General features: G+C 41.8%; 1 protein-coding gene across 1 annotated transcript in view; it reads left to right on the top strand.

The window, feature by feature from the left end:
• SP3 (Sp3 transcription factor) overlaps positions 1–17,367 on the top strand; it is a 35,322-nt gene that overhangs the window by 504 nt on the left and 17,451 nt on the right. Inside the window, exons 2-4 of the mRNA XM_077830234.1 lie at positions 38–162; positions 337–444; positions 13,614–14,976. Of these exons, the coding sequence (XP_077686360.1) occupies positions 38–162; positions 337–444; positions 13,614–14,976 (1,596 nt within the window). The remainder of the gene's footprint in view (positions 1–37; positions 163–336; positions 445–13,613; positions 14,977–17,367) is intronic.

Here is a 17,367-nt window from a genome sequence, read left to right as displayed (position 1 = left end):
CAGTGACTCTCCCCTCCCCCTCCCCGCTCGCCCGCAGCTCCCGAGAAGCCCGTGAAACAAGAGGAAATGGCTGCCTTAGACGTGGACAGCAGCAGCCACAGCGACTATCTCCAGCACGGCAACGGCGCTGCCTCGGCCTCCGCCGGGGCGGCCACCCCCCAGGTAAGCGCAGGCCCGGCCGGGCCCCCTCCCTTCCCCCCGGGTGACACGTTGGGAGCGAGCGCGGGAGCCGGTGCCGCCGCTTCCTGTGTGCGAGTGTGAGGACGGGAGCCCGAGCCGCTGCCCCGCACTAACCGCCACCCACTTTCTCTCTTTGAACCCGCCCACTGTGGGTAGGACACTCAGCCGTCACCGCTCGCTCTGTTGGCGGCCACCTGCAGCAAGATCGGCCCGCCGTCGCCGGAGGAGGATGAGGCCGCCGCCGCCGCTCACTCTGCCGGAGCGGTAAGTGCCCGCCCCGCCGCGCTCGCACGGCCTGCCGGGGGGAGAGAGCGCGCAGCCAGCCCGCCCGCCTGGGGGGAGGGACGGGACACACGGCACTGCCCGCCCGGGGGAGGGACGATGGCAGGGCCGACCTGCCAAGCGAGGGGTCCCCAGGCTCCCCTGCCTCTCCCGGAGGAGCTGGGCGCCCTGGGGGAGGCGGGAGGGTAACTACCCCGCCTCGTCTCTGAAAGTGGCGCGTTCTCCTATTTTAAACGGGGGGAGGCGGGAAATCCAACCCCCCCCAAGAGACCAGCACAATTCCGCCCTCTCCTCCCCACAAAACAGAGAGGAATCTCCCCTACACCTGATCATAGCCAACCCCTTCTCGAGCTGTCAGCCTGGAACCTTTCACTGAACAATACCACAAAATGAAGGCTGGCTGAAAGGGAGGATGCAGTTTCAGACTAAAATGGCTGTGTAGAAATGATCAGAGCACTGGAAACTAGCTGCCTGTAGGAACACTTCTCCTAGGTGCAGTTATGCACTCAGTTATAGACCAAGTTTGTACCCATATCTCTCTGGTGCTGCTTGTTCTGAAAAGAGTCTTTGATGAGCTGGATGAGATTGTAGATTAGACAGGCATCCCTATAACACTTTCTGTTGTTTATCTAAATAGCAAGATGCTGGTGGAGACTTTATAGTTTTTTTATTTTTATTTTTTAATTGGTCAAAGCAAATTAGTGATTGTGTTTTTGATTATTAAGTTTTTTGATTTTTTTTATGTATAGTAAGAAATATCTGCTTCAGAAGTTGTACATTCTAAATTGACATATGACATCTATTATCATAGGTAAGGAGAGTTACTCAAGACTGGCATTGATGTAAAATAAATAATAGTGTGTTTAAGTACATCGTTCCAGTCATTAGGGAATAATACACACTACATTGGTAAATGGGTTTGCTAGGTTTTTAAAAAGACTTGGTAACAATACAATAATGCTATCAAGATTTTATTAAATTATCTAAACGTTAAAGAGTTAATTTTTAATAGTTTGGTGTTGTCATGTATATATTTCAAAAGCCAGTAAACATTATTTCCACTTTACACAAGGAGAAACTGAGTCACACGGTTCCCAAGGTCACACAGTAAGTCAGTGGCTGAAGTAGGAGTAGATCAAAATTCTCCTACTCCTTTGGCCTGTTCACTACTGTGTGCTTGTCTCCATTTTAATAAACTCTTTTAACTATAAATTAGTTTGCAGCACAATATATAATACAGGACTTGGTTTTTAAAGGTTTTTAGGTTGCTAAGTATCCTTAAAAATCTGATTGTAGTTCCAAATGTACACAGTGCTTTGCAACAGAACTGCCATGAAGATACATATTGGAAATCTTATGGTGCTAATGCAGCTCTTCTCCATGTGTATACTTTAGCAAGTCTGTCACTACTTTACCTCTTTGGAGAGGGGACTTTTTGGGAGGTGGGGTGGTATTTGTACAGTGCTTAGCACAAACAGACCTGATTCCTCATTGGGACCTTAGGTGTGATATCACAGTGTAGATAATACTGATAACTTTTAATTATCAATATTATTCATTTTTTAAGTCTTTAGCTCTTTCCCTTTTTATGTGCATTTTTTAATTTTTGTTTTTCTAATAGATAGCTTTCCTGGGCAAGATCCACCAATTTAGGAGGGACGAAAGCTTTGATTTAAACAAAAAATGTACATGCTTGCAGTATTTTCCAAGTTTGCAGACAGACCATCCCATCATTTGATACCAAAGTTTTCAATTTAGGAGAGATGGGGAAAGTAGCTGAGTTAAATTTCTACTTCCTTTTGGATGACCAAATAGTAGCAGAGGCCATAGTTGTTGCTTTTTCTTAATATGCATCTGGCCAGGAGCTTGTGATCGTTACATAAGTTTTGCTACTGGCATTTATGCTGCCTTCACCTCTAGATTGGACTCTGCAGTGGGTTCTGTATGAGGCTACACCATAAATCCATTCAAAAGTTGAATCAAATGTCGAATGAGGCAGCTCACTTGTTAAGTGGAGTATTTCACCATGGGAATATGACACCAGTGCTTTGTGAACTACCTGTTGGTTTCTGGATTGGTTTATGTTTGGTTTTTGACACAGAAAGTCCTGAGCAGTATGTGACTTGGTTACCTGAGAATCTTTCTCCCCATGCCATACGGCTACAACTTTGGTTAGCTGAGACACTTGAGTTGGAACCCCTTCCATGTGAAAGCTGCCTGTAAGGTCTGTGCGGGCCTCTCTTTTTTGGAGTTAAAGGCATATCTATCTGTAGAAAACAGGCCAAATTTTTCGGCCTTCCTGGCACGGTGTAAAGGCTGTCTTCCCTTTTTTGGGAATTTTAGGTGTGGGAAACTTTGATGTAGTTCCTGACATCACTTTACACACTTCTTTAACTTTAGGCTTCTGAGTAGTCCAAGTGAAGTCACTGTACTATGTGGTGCTTGAAGTTGAGCATGTGCTTGAGTGTTGGCAGGGGTATTGACTTGGTTTAACAATAGTTTTTTGTTAATCTAGAGTTTTATATTTTAATGGTCTGTTTTTGTTCTAAAATGGTTTTGATATTTTTTATTTGACGGCAAGAGTGCATAGAGCCCTGGATAGGTTCTTTAGTTTTGCTAGTTGGGATTTACATAAACATCTGTAGTGAGATCAGGGCAGTGGTTCTCAGATCCTTGTACTGGTGACCCCTTTCACACAGCAAGTCTCTGATTGTGATCCCCCCCTTATAAATTAAAAACACTTTTTTATATTTAACACTGTTACAAATGATGGTGGTGAAGTGGAGTTTGGGGTGGAGGCTGACAGCTCGCAACCCCATATGTAATAACCTCGTGACCCCCAGTTTGAGAACCCCTGGATTAAGGGGTAGGGAAGGTGAGAAGAAAGGAGAAACAAAGTTGTGGAGGAGAGGGAAGGAAAAGAAAAAACTGACACTTGGACTCGAAAAGAGATACAATAAATCCTTGTCTCAACTAGAAGAGTTGCACATGTAACAAAATCGGTTTTTAATCTAGCTAGTTAAACCAATGCAAACCCCTCATGTAGACACACTTTAACTATTAACTTTCAGGCAAGGGTTAAACTGGCTTAAGTGTGTCTACATTAGGAGTTTGCACTGGTTTAACTACCGTATATACTCGTTCATTAGCCAATTCGTTTATAAGATGACCCCCCAAGATGGATAGGTAAAACTAGTAAAAACTGTGTGACCCTTTCATAAACCGACCCTATATTTCAGGGGTTGGCAAACTTTGGCTCCCAGCCCATCAGGACCTTTTGTTTACCTGGAGTGTCTGCAGGCACGGAGCCCCTTAGCTCCCAGTGGCTGTGGTTTGCCGTTACCAGCCAATGGGAGCTGCGGGAAGTGGCATGCCACTTCCTGCAGCTCCCATTCCCTGGGAACGGTGAACTGCAGCCACAGGGAACTGAGGGGCTCCATGCCTACAGACGCGCCAGGTAAACAAAGCCGACAATGTATTAGATATTCAATTAAATGATTTCATAGAGTTTAAAATCATCAAATTTTGGTGTAGACCCATTCATAAGCCCACCCCCGCGCTTTGGTGCATCACCTTTTTACCAAAAATATTCGGCTTATGAACGAGTATATATGGTAGATAAGTCAATTTTAAGTCTGGTTGCACTGGTGCAACTCTTGTTATCGTGAACATAAGAACGGGCATACTGGGTCAGACCAATGGTCTGTCTAGCCCAGTATCCTGTCTTCCTGACAGTGACCAATGTCAGGTGCTTCAGAGGGAGTGAACAGAACAGGCAATCATCAAGTGATCCATCCCCTGTCATCCTTCCAGCTTTTGGCAAACAGAAGCTAGGGACACATCCCTGCCCAGCCTGGCTAGTAGCCATTTATGGACCTATCCTTCATGAACATACCTACTTCTGTTTTGAACCCTGTTGTAGTTTTGGCCTTCACAACATCCCCGGCAAAGAGTCTCACAGGTTGACTGTGTGTTAGATCAGGGGTCTCAGCCTTTTTCTTTCTGAGCCCCGCCAACATGCTATAAAAACTCAACGGCCCAGCTGTGCCACAACTGTTTTTCTGCATATAAAAGCCAGGGCTGGCGTTAGGGCAGGGACGGACAAACTTTTTGGCCTGAGGGCCACATCGGGTTTCCAAAATTGTATGGAGGGCAGTTAGGGGAGGCTGTGTCTCCCCAAACAGCCAGGCGTGGCCCAGACCCCACCTCCTATCTGACACCCCCGCTCCTCACCCCCCACTCCCCTGTTCCCTGATGGCCCCATCCACTAACCCCTGTCCCTTGACCACACCCGGACCTCCCACCCCTGATTGCCCCCTGCCGCCCTATCCAACCTCCCCTCTCATTCCTGACTTGCCCCCCGGGACCCCTGCCTCATCCAACCACCCCTTCTTCCTGTCCCCTGACTGCCTCCCACTGCCCCATCTAACCCCCCCGCCCTCTATCCAATGCCCTCGGCCAGAGCACTGCTGCTCTGTAATTGCGTTGCCCAGCTGCCCGGAGCATTGCGCCGGGGCTAGGCAGGAGGGTCCCGTGGGCTGTAGTTTCCCCACCTCTGAGTTGGGGGTAGCAAGGAGGGCAATTGCCCAGGGCCCCATGCCACAGGAAGCATTGCGAACCTAAGTTGCTCAGGCTTTGGCTTCAGCACTGGGTGGTGGGCTCAAGGTCCTGAGCTGCAGTCCCATGCAGTGGGGCTTCAGCTTTCTGCCCTGGGCCCTAGTGAGTCTAATGCATGGCAGACCCACTGAAACTTACTTGCAGGTGGTCTTGGGACCGTGGTTGAGAATCATTGCGTTAGTTAATAGTGGAGGGAAGGGAAGCCAGGAAAGTATGAAGGACTGGTAAATGGTATTTGGCCAGTAAATTGAATCTATAGTTGGACCAATATTATTCGATAAAGTGTCTAAACTTGGCAAATATTGGTCAGTTGTTTGTATGTTCATTCAATCCTAAGGTACACTTCAAAAAAGTATCAGTAGAAAGTTGACAATGGTAACACAGTATGAACCATATTGAATGTATTCTGTCAAATTGCAGGGAAACATGCCTTTCAGTGGGGTCTAGCAGCATGGGCTAGTATGTTGAATTCTTGAGCTAGTAGCTGTTGGGTAAACTTTTCAATTTCTGGTTATTTTTAGGCATTTCTATTACTCCTCAAAGGTATCTGTGCATCTTAAATTAACTCTCCTCTCTCCAGTGAGGTAGAGGAGCATTAACATTCCCATTTTACAGTTGGGGAATCTGAGGCATAGAGATTTTCTCTCTTTGGCCTTGTCTACACTAGGAAAATCAATTATTGGTATGCTTTCCCCCATGAAATGTGTATCCATGCTACCCACTATGATTATCATAAGGTTTGTCCTGTGTCTGCATTAGAGCTGCTTTACACTGATTTCCAGTGGGGAGGCTGTTACTTTTGTGCACCTCAAGTGACAAACAGGTTTGCCAACTTAAAATCCCCCCTGTGTCTCCCTACCATACCCCTTCCTCCCAGTTGCTACCTCCTGTAAAATGTGCTATTGGGCCCCTGCCCAACAAATGCCTCCTGCGCATGTCTGGAGGAGGATTTTTAGAAAGCCACTGGTAATATGGGGAATTAAGGTAATATGATAGGCGGCAGAGTGGGTACTCAGCTAGTGGAAATAAGAATGCTGGCTGACTGAGAGATTTGTCGGTTCTGACAATGGTGGGAGCTGTCAGAGTTAACTGTCCCATTTGTGATTGTGAATTGCATCTGCTGCTCTGATTCAAGCTATACTATTTCTTCCTTTTACAAACTTTTGAGGTAAGTTACACTGATGGTTCCCACCAATGTTTTTCCATGTATTAAAGGGTGAAAAGTTGGTATAACTTCTGTAGTGTAGACAAGGCCTTTGTTTTACGTTCCTCTGACAAAGTGGGGTGACAGTGTCTTCCTGAAAAACAGTAGACTGACTAGTTTAAGGTTACTGTGGCATAGGTTGATCCATAAAACTAGCCATCGATGCTTTATGCCATCTGAAAACCTAGATGCGTTAAATTCTAACTGAGATGACATGTTTAAAATCATGTTAGAATGAATTTGGGGAAGAGGTCTGGTGGGAGAGAAAATCAAGATAGTAATTGAAATGAGAGGATTTTAAGGTTCTGTATTTTGCAACCTAACAAGAAATGTATGTTTTATACCATTGGAAAGGTGAAAGTTCCTCTTTTACAATTTTATAAATAATTCACTTCTCTCCTAGATGGTGTACAGGAAATCAGATCTTAAAATGCTCATTGGTTCCCCGTTCTGGTAGTGTTTCCTTGGTACTTGCTCAGAACTAAGTACAGAAGTCCTGGAGCTTCCACTAGTGTAACTTTCATTACCTTTCTTTTAAAGATGACCTGTCAAAGACTAAGTCTTGTTGCTTCCTTTGATTTTTAAGATGGTTGGTGTTTTAAAAGGTTTTCTGTTTGTTTTTTATTAAATATATAAACATCAAGGGCATAAAGACAGGTCTTCTCTCACAGTATTGAAGCACTAGTTGGGAGGTACGAGATGTCTATGTGAGTTCTTCATACCTTAAATGAAGGGCTAATGCTATTGAATCTTTTTAACAAAAGATTAATTCAAAAGGATTCTTCCGTCAACCTTACACTGTCTATAGTAGGGGTTAGGTTGACGTAACTATGTCACACAGGAGGTGAAATTTTTTACAGCCCTGACTAACATAGCTAGGTAAGTTTTAGGTGGAGATCGGGCCTCAGCTTAAATGGACTTGAATGTCTAGTGTTTTTTACCAAAAAAAAAAAAAAAGTTGTTAAGCTTCCTAGCCTGCCCTACATCTCAAAGAAACAGAAAAGGCAGATTTGTGTCCTTTTTTATCTCTACAGGTGACCTTTAAAGGAGATTGTTCACTTGAATTACACATTCTTAAACATAATGTATAAAATTGTAATTTCCTTCTTAAAAAAAAATTTTTTTTTCCAATAATTCAAGATGGCATTTTTCCTTTTAAAATCTTAAACTTGATACACTGCTCACTTGTTTCAGTGCACTTTGTGGGGAAAAATGAGCATTAGGATGAGTTAAGTGACCTTTCTTGGTCATTTATATATGATCTTAAACATTTAGGGTATCTTGATTGATTTTTCTCTCCCTCATTTTCCTGCCCAGACAGTTACAACACTACAGGGAGCAGGGCCAGTGTGGCAAAAATGTGGCTGTCTGAAGAAGCTGCAGCAGAAGACTGACCTGGCTGGGGTGGGCGCTAGAGCAGAGAAAGGATCCCCCATCCAAGGAGAGACTCCATAGCTTTAGTGAGGAATGCTCCTCTGGGCAGCCCACATAAGGGCGTGGATGGGAGATACATAGGGTAGGGAGAGGAGATTTCCACCAAGGAACTCAGAGCAGTTAAGGGGATGAGGATGAAACTTGTCAACCTCTCCACCATACAGAACTGCCCAAGACAGTTGGGCGAGTCTAGAGTCGGTATATGATGCCCGTTTCCCTCCTCCACTGGAAGCTGGAGCAACCTTGGAATTAGGAGGGAAAACAGTGTTGTTTATTGGCCCTGAGTGCTCTGCTGCTGCTGCCGCCACCGCTTGGCTGAGATCTGCTAGTGGCCCCACTGTGCTAAACCCCACGCCCTGTCAAAGGGCCACTGATAGTGTAGTGCAGAGGTTCTCAAACGTCATTGCATTGTGACCACCTTCTGACAACAAAAATTACTACATGACCCCAGGAGGGGGGGAATGAAGACTGAGCCCTGCCACCCCAGATGAGGGGGCAGGGCAAAGCTGAAGCCCAAGGGCTTCTGCCCTGGGCAGGGGACATGTAACCTTAGTCTTGGGTGGTGAGATTTGGGCTTGGGCTTCAGCCTTGGGCGGTGGGGCTTGAGCTTCAGACTTGCTGGGGCCCAGGCCAACACCAGCCTTGGTGACCCTGTTAAAATGGGGTCATGAACCACTTTGGGGTCCCAAACCACAGTTTGAGAACCCCTGGTGTAGTGGGACTGCTTCTGCACAGAGCTACCAGCAGAGTACTCAGGGCCGTGCTTGCTACCTAGCCCCACTGTGTTTCTCGAAGTGGATGCATGTGTGCACCCCTATTATTGTAGCTTTCATATTGAAGGAAGGGTGTTAGTCCATCAACCCTTCCCCCACAAATTGTTCTAGGTTACCTCTTGGGGATAGAGGTCATCCTTTAAACTTGTGCACCTCCACTCCCCCACCATTTGACTTAGGGTTGCTGCAGCCTCTCTTTTTTAAAAAACAAAGTTAGTCATCCTGACCATCATCCTTATAAGAAGGGACTTCAGTAAGGAGAACCTCACCTTGGTGGAGAGCACCTTTCTGTAACAAGTTTGTTGCAATTCCCAGTAGATAAAATAAGTAATCAAAAGACAGAGCAGGCAGCAGTCATAACATGTCTCCCTCCTGCAGCACATGAAACATTGATAACTCCCAAAGGACACTGACCTTTTCAGGTGGATTTACCATATGGTTCTTCCTCCTCCGTCACTTTGTCCCTGGCTGCTGATTTTGCTCCCTCTCATTTCTGTGCTTCACTTCCTGATGCTCAACTTAAAGACCTTTGCCAGCTTCCTATTAACTTCCCTCATGTCCTGTTCCCTTCTTGGCGGAAGTGGGTTCTGCTGCAGACACTGCACTTTTCTCAGACCATTGTCCCTCCCTCTCTCTCAACTGGCGTGGAATCTTTGGATGCTGAAATTCTGCACCTTCTCTTCTGAAAGGGCAACCCTCAAAGCATTCTGCTTGCTGAGTCGCTGTTGATTGCGAAGGGACCATCACTCTCTGCACCTTGTTCAATATAGCCCAGATGTCGTTAAGTCTTTGAAGGCAAACAGTGTGTTATTTAGGATTGAACCTTTGAGCTCAATAGTAGTCTTAGTCTAAATTAGACATTGCTTCTTTAGGTCAGTGGTAGGATTTATAGTTATTAACATAACTTAGCCCCTGCCCAGCTTGGGAGCACAATAGGATCTGTTACCTCCAGAAGAGATGGCAAGGTACAGTTCCAAGAACTGCTGTACCAACTCTGTGGTCTGTAAGAAAAGGGCAAAATAGTAAAGTTTATTGTGACAGGAATAGTAGAGGACCAGTCAAGGGTGGGGAAAGCTGTCAAACATCCGTCTCACCATGGTAGCTCAGTCTGCTGTTCTGATATTACCAAATTGGGATAGTAGCCAGAAGCTCTTTTTTCTGCCCCTCCCTGCTCATGGTTCATGTTGTAGTTGGTGAAAGAGCCAGCTGCAGGAGCAACACGCTTGGCTAGCAGATGTTTCCAGGAAGCATCTGCTAGCCAACCACATACCATATATGGCAGGGTTGCTTCAAAGCTCCCTGCCTGGAGATCCTCATTTGCTCTGTAGTGTGACTAGTAGACCTTGTTATTGGAGAGGGGGAGTGTTGGAGAGCCAAAACACTTGAAGAGAGGGAAAGGATTTCAGGGGACTGCAGAAAGGGGGGGAGCTTCTTTTACAAGGCGGGTGTGTGCTCCCAGCATGAGGAAAAGGACAAAAGCCACTGGACCTGGTGAGGAGAAAAGATAGGTGTTTGGGTCATGGCACTCCTATATTGCATAGGAGGTGGGTCTGGTTTGAATTAGTGCCGGAGGGGAGGTTTTCATGTATAGGTACACTGCTGCTTACTAAGCTAAGCCCTGTTTGTAGCCTTGGCAAGTATAGTAGAACCTCAGAGTTATGAACACCAGAATTATGAACTGACTGATCAACCACACACCTCTTTGGGAACCGGAAGTATGTAATCAGGCAGTAGCAGAGACAACAACAACAAAAGCAAATACAGTACAATACTATGTTAAACGTAAATTGCTAGAAAATAAAGGGAAAGTTTTTTAAAAAATGATTTGACAGGGTAAGGAAACTTTCTGTTTGTTTCATTTAAATTAAGATGGTTAAAAGTAGCATTTTTTCTTCTGCATAGTAAGGTTTCAAAGCTGTAGTAAGTCATTGTTCAGTTCTTAGCTTTTGAAAGAACAACCATAACGTTTTGTTCAGAGTTAGAAATTACGAACAACCTCCATTCCCAAACTGTTTGTAACTCTGAGGTTCTACTGTAGTGCTATTCCGTATGCAACTTTCTCATTGACTTATTTAGGCTGCTAAGCTAGGGTTTGCTGCAGCCTCAGTCATTTTTTTGTTGTTGTTCTTTGCCTTGCTCTTCCAACAGATAATAAAAGTGAATAATAGAATGATTATTTTTTAATTAATGCAGAACAGGAGATCAGTTAGCTTCTCTTGCTCCATATATTTACCCACAATTTTTTTCAGTTCTTTTTATATTGTTTACTGCACCTTTGGCAGTAACTTTGGAATAGATACTGTCTCTACATCTTGATAGTTTTGTCTGTTTTTAGATAATCATCTATATATTTTTCATAGCATTTCAGCAACCAAGGATTCTCTTAAAATGATACAGTAATAGAAAATTATGGGGCTAACTAGATAGCAAAGGAAAGCTGCGTGTGATATGGCTGGTAGGGGAGGGTCGTGCATTGCGTTGCTTGGCAGAAATTCTTCTTGTCTCTTAAGTAGTGATGCTGAAAGACTGAAAGAGCTTAAATCTTGTCCTTTTTGCAGAAAGGATTGTATCTATTGCAGGAAAAACAGTAAAAGGTTAAAGCTGGGTGGGGGAGTCTTCAAATTGGATCTGCCTTTTTTTCTCCCTGCTCCCTAAAGCCAAAAAATCAGAGGGTTTGCTTCTGGGAATAGTAGATATGCTTTTTCGTGGAAACTTCCAAGTAGTTTATTTTTACTAAGGTCAAAAATACAAGTTTTGATTTGTATGTAAAAAATTATTCTGTAAAATTGACATTGCATGACAGTTTAGGTCAAAAATATAGGTTTCATTATTGGGAAGGAGGCTTACAAAATCAAATAAAATTATTTCTGCTAGGGCTTTCAATTAATAGCGATTAACTCAAAACAAATTAACGCGATTAAAAAATCTCTATTAATCTTAGTTTTAATCACACTGTTAAGAGAATACCAAATTAAATTTATTATAAATAGTTTGGATATTTTTCTACGTTTTCAAATGTTGATTTCCATTACAACGCAATACAAAATGTGCTCACTTTATATAAAGTGCTCACTTTATATTATTTTTATTACAAATATTTGCACTGTAAAAAATAAAAGAAATAACATTTTTCAGTTCGCTTCATACAAGTACTATAGTGCGATCTCTTTATTGTGAAAGTGCAACTTACAAATGTAGAAATGTTTTTGTTACATAACTTTACTCAAAAATAAAACAATGTAAAACTTTAGACCCTGCAAGTCCATTCAGACATATTTCTTGTTCAGACAATTGCTAAGAAAAACAAGTTTGTAGATATTTACGGGATATAATGCTGCCCTCTTGTTATTAACAATGTCATCTGAAAGTGAGAACAGGCGTTCACATGGCACTTTTGTAGCTCGTATTGCAAGGTATTTACGTGCCAGATATGCTAAATATTCGTACACCTCTTCATGTTTCAGCCACCGTTCCAGAGGACATGCTTCCATGCTAATGATGCTCATTAAAAAATGTGTTAATTAAATTTGTGACTGAACTCCTTGGGGAGAATTGTTTGTCTCCTGCACCATGGTTTTACCCTCATTCTGCCATATATTTCATATTAAGGCAGTCTTGGAAGATGACCCAGCCTGTGTTCTTCAATTTAAGAACACTTTCATTGCAGATTTGACAAAACGCAAAGAAGGTACCAATATGAGATGTCTAAAGATAGCTATAGCACTCAACCCAAGGTTTAAGAATCTGAAGTGCTTTCCAAAATCTGAGAGGGATGAAATGTGGAATGTGTCAGAAGTTTTAGAAGAGCAACACTCCAATTCAGAAACTACAGAACTTGAACCACCAAAAAAGAAAATCAAGCTTCTGTTGGTGGCATCTGACTCAGATGATGAAAATGAGCACGTCAGCCTGCACTGCTTTGGATGTTATCAAGCGGAATCCATCTTCAGCATGGACACGTCCTCTGGAAAGGTGGTCGAAGCATGAAGTGGCATACAAATGTTTAGCATATCTGGCATGTAAATACCTTGCAATGCCGGTATAACAGTGCCATACAAACACCCGTTCTCACTTTCAGGTGACATTGTAAATAAGAAGTAGGCGGCATTATCACCGGTAAATTTAAACACATTTATTTGTCTTGGCAATTTGCTGAACAAGAAGTAGGACTGAGTGGACTTGTAGGCTCTGAAGTTTTACATTGTTTTATTTTTTGAGTGCAATTATGAAAAAAAAAATCTATATTTGTAACTTGCACTTTCACGACAAAGAGATTGCACTACAGTGCTTGTATGAGGTGAATTGAAAAATACTATTTCTTTTGTTTATATTTTTAAAGTGTAAATATTTGTAATAAAAAATAATATAAGTGAGCACTGTATACTTTGTATTTTGTGTTGTAATTGAAATCAATGTATCTGAAAATGTAGAAAACATAAAAAATATTTAAATAAATGGTATTCAACAGTGCAATTAATTTTTTTAATCATTTGACAGCCCTATTTTCATACATATATGTGAAAGATTAACATTGCCCTGTAGTGCTTGCATCCGAACAGTCGGTCATTGCTGCTGGTATGGGAATCGGAAAGTGAAACTGTCTAAAGGAGATCAGAATAGTTTCTTTATTCAAGATGAGCAAGCTGGAAAACATCAATAGCATAAATAATGAAAAGTAAACTAGCATTTAAGTAATTACGTTAATGTACTGTAGTGGTAATAGCACAGGTAAGGAGGAATTTGATTTTTAAACTGATAAGGTATGTTTTAACTATCAGGAATTCAAATGAATACACACACGTAAGCATTAGGAATGTTAACCTGAATTCTTAATATTGCGTTTTGAAAAAGCTCTATTTTTTGTTTCTATTGATAGAGTAATTTATGTAGTCTTTTCATTTGTGGGACTTGATTTTGTGGTATATTTAGGCACTCGCTGACTACAAGGCTATATTTTGAAGTTCTGAATCAGCTACTGCTGTTCATGTGGGTTACGCTGCATGTATGTCAGTAGCATACCATCCTCTGGTACAATATCATATTGAATGTAATGCATGCTTGTTTTAGCATATATGATCTGTATATTATATTTCAAATGTTTTTCCTTTTTTGTTTTTGCTCAGACAGGGGATTTGTCTTCTGTACAATTAGCAGGAACTCCAAATAGATGGGAGGTTCTGTCTGCAGCTCCTACCACTATAAAGGATGAAGCTGGTAATATAGTACAGATTCCAGGTGCTGCCACAGTAACTTCAAGTGGACAGTATGTCCTTCCCATTCAGAGTTTGCAAAATCAACAAATATTTTCTGTTGCACCAGGATCAGATTCATCGAATGGTACAGTGTCTAACGTACAATATCAAGTAATACCCCAGATCCAGACGGCCGATGGTCAGCAGGTTCAGCTTGGCTTTGCAACCTCTTCTGATAATGGTGGTATAAATCAAGAAACTGGTCAAATTCAGATCATTCCTGGCTCTAATCAAACCATAATTGCCTCTGGAACACCTTCAGCTAATATTCAGAATCTCTTATCACAGACTGGTCAAGTTCAGGTTCAGGGAGTTGCAATTGGTGGTTCTTCCTTTCCTGGCCAAGCACAAGTAGTTGCTAATGTCCCTCTTGGACTACCAGGAAATATTACTTTTGTACCCATCAATAGTGTTGATCTAGATTCTCTGGGACTCAACAGTGGTTCTCAAACCATGACTGCAGGCATTAATGCAGATGGACATTTGATAAATACTGGACAGGCCATGGATAGTTCAGACACTTCTGAAAGGACTGGTGAACAAGTTTCTCCTGAAATTACAGAAACTACCACTGATAATGACTTATTTGTGCCAACATCATCTTCATCACAACTGCCTGTTACCATAGACAGTACAAGTATATTGGAACAAAATGCAAACAGCTTGACCACAACTAGTGGGCAAGTACACAGTTCTGACCTTCAGGGAAATTACATCCAGACATCAGTCTCTGATGACACACAGGCTCAGAATATTCAGGTCTCCACAGCACAGCCTATTGTACAACATCTACAACTTCAGGAGTCTCAGCAACCAACCAGTCAAGCCCAAATTGTACAAGGTATTGCGCAACAGACAATCCATGGTGTGCAAGCAAGTCAAGGTATATCACAACAGGCTCTACAAAATCTTCAGCTGCAGCTCAATCCTGGAACTTTTTTAATTCAGGCACAAACAGTGACCCCTTCTGGGCAGATCACTTGGCAGACATTTCAAGTGCAAGGTGTGCAAAACTTGCAAAACTTGCAGATTCAGAATGCACCTGGACAACAGATAACTCTAACACCTGTGCAGACTCTTACTCTTGGTCAAGTTGCAGCAGGTGGGGCCTTGACTTCAACTCCAGTTAGTCTGAGTACTGCTCAATTGCCAAATCTACAGACAGTTACAGTAAACTCTATAGATTCTGCTGGTATTCAGCTGCACCCAGGAGAAAATGCTGACAGTCCTGCAGGTATTTATCTTACTCTAACTCTTTGTGAAAAATGGCTTCTTTTTTTTTTCTTTTTTTCCTGTATGTACTTTGTTTGAACAGTGATAATCATAACTACATTGATTTGCTGAGGATGCATACAAAATACATTTAGCTGATCAAGTTATACTAGTACTTTGAACAACTGATTCACAGAACGTTGTCAAATACACTCTCTAAAGTGTAAGTTACTTTGACTTTTCAAATTAAAGTAGTCAACATTAGCACCTTCTAAAATGGTGTCTCTAGATGCTTCTAAGTTTTCTGAAGCAGAAGACCTCTCTTCTAAATTGAGGGGACTCTGACCATCAGATTTACAGGGCAGCAGTGCCATTACCTTACCTCCCTTCTAGCAGGGACCCTCATCATATAGTCTATCAAGTTTTATAGGAAAAATCCAAACGCTTCTCAGGATACCACCCTTACTTCTCTGAAAACGTTCATGGACCCCTAGGTGTCATGTATCAGAGGTTGAGAACCTCTGCCATTATTGATCTACCATTTTGTTAATCTTGTTTCCTACCAATTTAATTTGAACAAAACTGTGGTTACAGAACTTTTACAAGTAGTAGTGAAACAAGTGCACAAACATCTACATGGTATCTGTGTTTAAGAACGAGTGACTTTTACTGTCTAGTACAACTTGTTTGCGCAATGTTTATTATACATACTGCTTATAAGTTTATTATAACTTACCGCTTGTAAGTTATAAACTGCTAACCGCTTGTAAGATAATGCTTGTAGATATCAAAAGTTAGAATGTTTGACATTTATCTTCATAGGTAAGATAAGAATTGTAATTATTTCAGAAAAAGTCTTTCCAACAGTGAATTAAAAATCCAAAATTGAAGACCGTTTACTCTTAGCCTATGTGATTTAAGATAATCATGTTAATTAAGGCTCTGATTCAGCATGGTACTTAAGCACACATGTTTAACTTTAAGTACATGAGTAGGTCCAATTAAATCAATTGGACTTCTCATGGGCTTAAAGGTAAATGTGTGCTTAAGTACTATGCTGGATCAGGGCCCAAGTGTCAAAGACTTGGTAGTTTTGGGCTTGAATGGTTATTACTATTGTATATCCAGCAATTTTGCTTTCCATTCAGAATCCAAAATTTCATTCTAAAATAATAAACCATAATGCTTTCTTCTAATTCTTTTCCTTGTGAAGATGGCCTCAGATCCATGTGCTGTTGCACCATTAAGTTATTAAGGAAAATTGTCTAGACCAACAATAACAAAGTAAAATATAGCCCTCATCCATTATCTTATATAGTACTAGAAACATGATCCAGGGTGAGAGAGAAGAGACGAGAAGGGAAAGCATACAGAAACCAAAAGAGAAAAGTATGCACACAAGGAGTGAAAAATGAAGACTGCCATGGTATAGTGCCACTGTCAGTTAGTTTGGCCCCTTGCTTTCTGGGCCATTTCAAGAGGGGAATGGCTTACATCACAAAGTTTGAATGCCTTCTGAATGGCTGCAGGGACAACCCATCAAGCCTTCCCTGACGGAGTATTTCTGATATGGCTAGGGAAGGAAGGTAAGTAAAGGGGGCAATGTGGACAAAGTTCACAGAAATAATGGATTACGGGAGAAGGAAATTGTATGTAAACCAGTGGATCAGCAAAATTTGATTATAATTGAGACTGAGGGGAGATTATAGTTAAGGTTTTTGCTATCTTTCTGATAATGGTAAATGGTTGAGTAGTTTTTGTTTTTCAAGTCCCTTCCCTAAACTTTTTGAGAACTTAATCTGTCCTTCCTTCACATATCAGACCACTCCTTTCCCCCAAAATCACAAATAAAAAAATTTAAATCCATATTATTTGGTGCATGTCTCCGCAGAAACTTTCAACATAGTTTCTTCAAACCAATAGAATCAGATTGAATATTCACCTCCAATATTTCAGATTTACTGCATATATCTGATATTCTCTATTAAAATGGCTAAACTCAGTCTCCATTCACCACAACCTTCTACTGCTGTAGTATAGTGTTCCATTCCTACCTTTTTATTCATAACTCTCTGTAGCTTTTGCAATACCATAGATTTTCTCTATCTTAGAGGATATGCATATAAAATAGGTATGGGGAATAATCACTGGGGTTGGAGAAGAAATTATGCTTTTCTGGCCTGAAAAAGGGAGGGGAAAAAAGCTTAGGTTTGTTTGGTTTTTTGGTTTTTTGGTTTGGTTTTTTGCTTTCTCTTCAATGAAAGGGGAAGAGATGAGGAGTGAGTAACAGAACAAGAGAAGGTAAATCAATAAGATACATGTGACAGGTTATTTTATTTTGGGCTGTTGAAAGAATCCATCTTTACCACATATGAGGAGGATTGCAAAATTTTAAGGTGAGGGGAAGGGTTTT

The sequence above is a fragment of the Eretmochelys imbricata genome, chromosome 11 (genome assembly GCF_965152235.1).
Source record: "Eretmochelys imbricata isolate rEreImb1 chromosome 11, rEreImb1.hap1, whole genome shotgun sequence".
NCBI lineage: Eukaryota > Metazoa > Chordata > Testudines > Cheloniidae > Eretmochelys > Eretmochelys imbricata.
The sequence above is the reverse complement of the archived record's forward strand: the minus strand, read 5'-3'. Positions and strand labels throughout refer to the sequence as shown.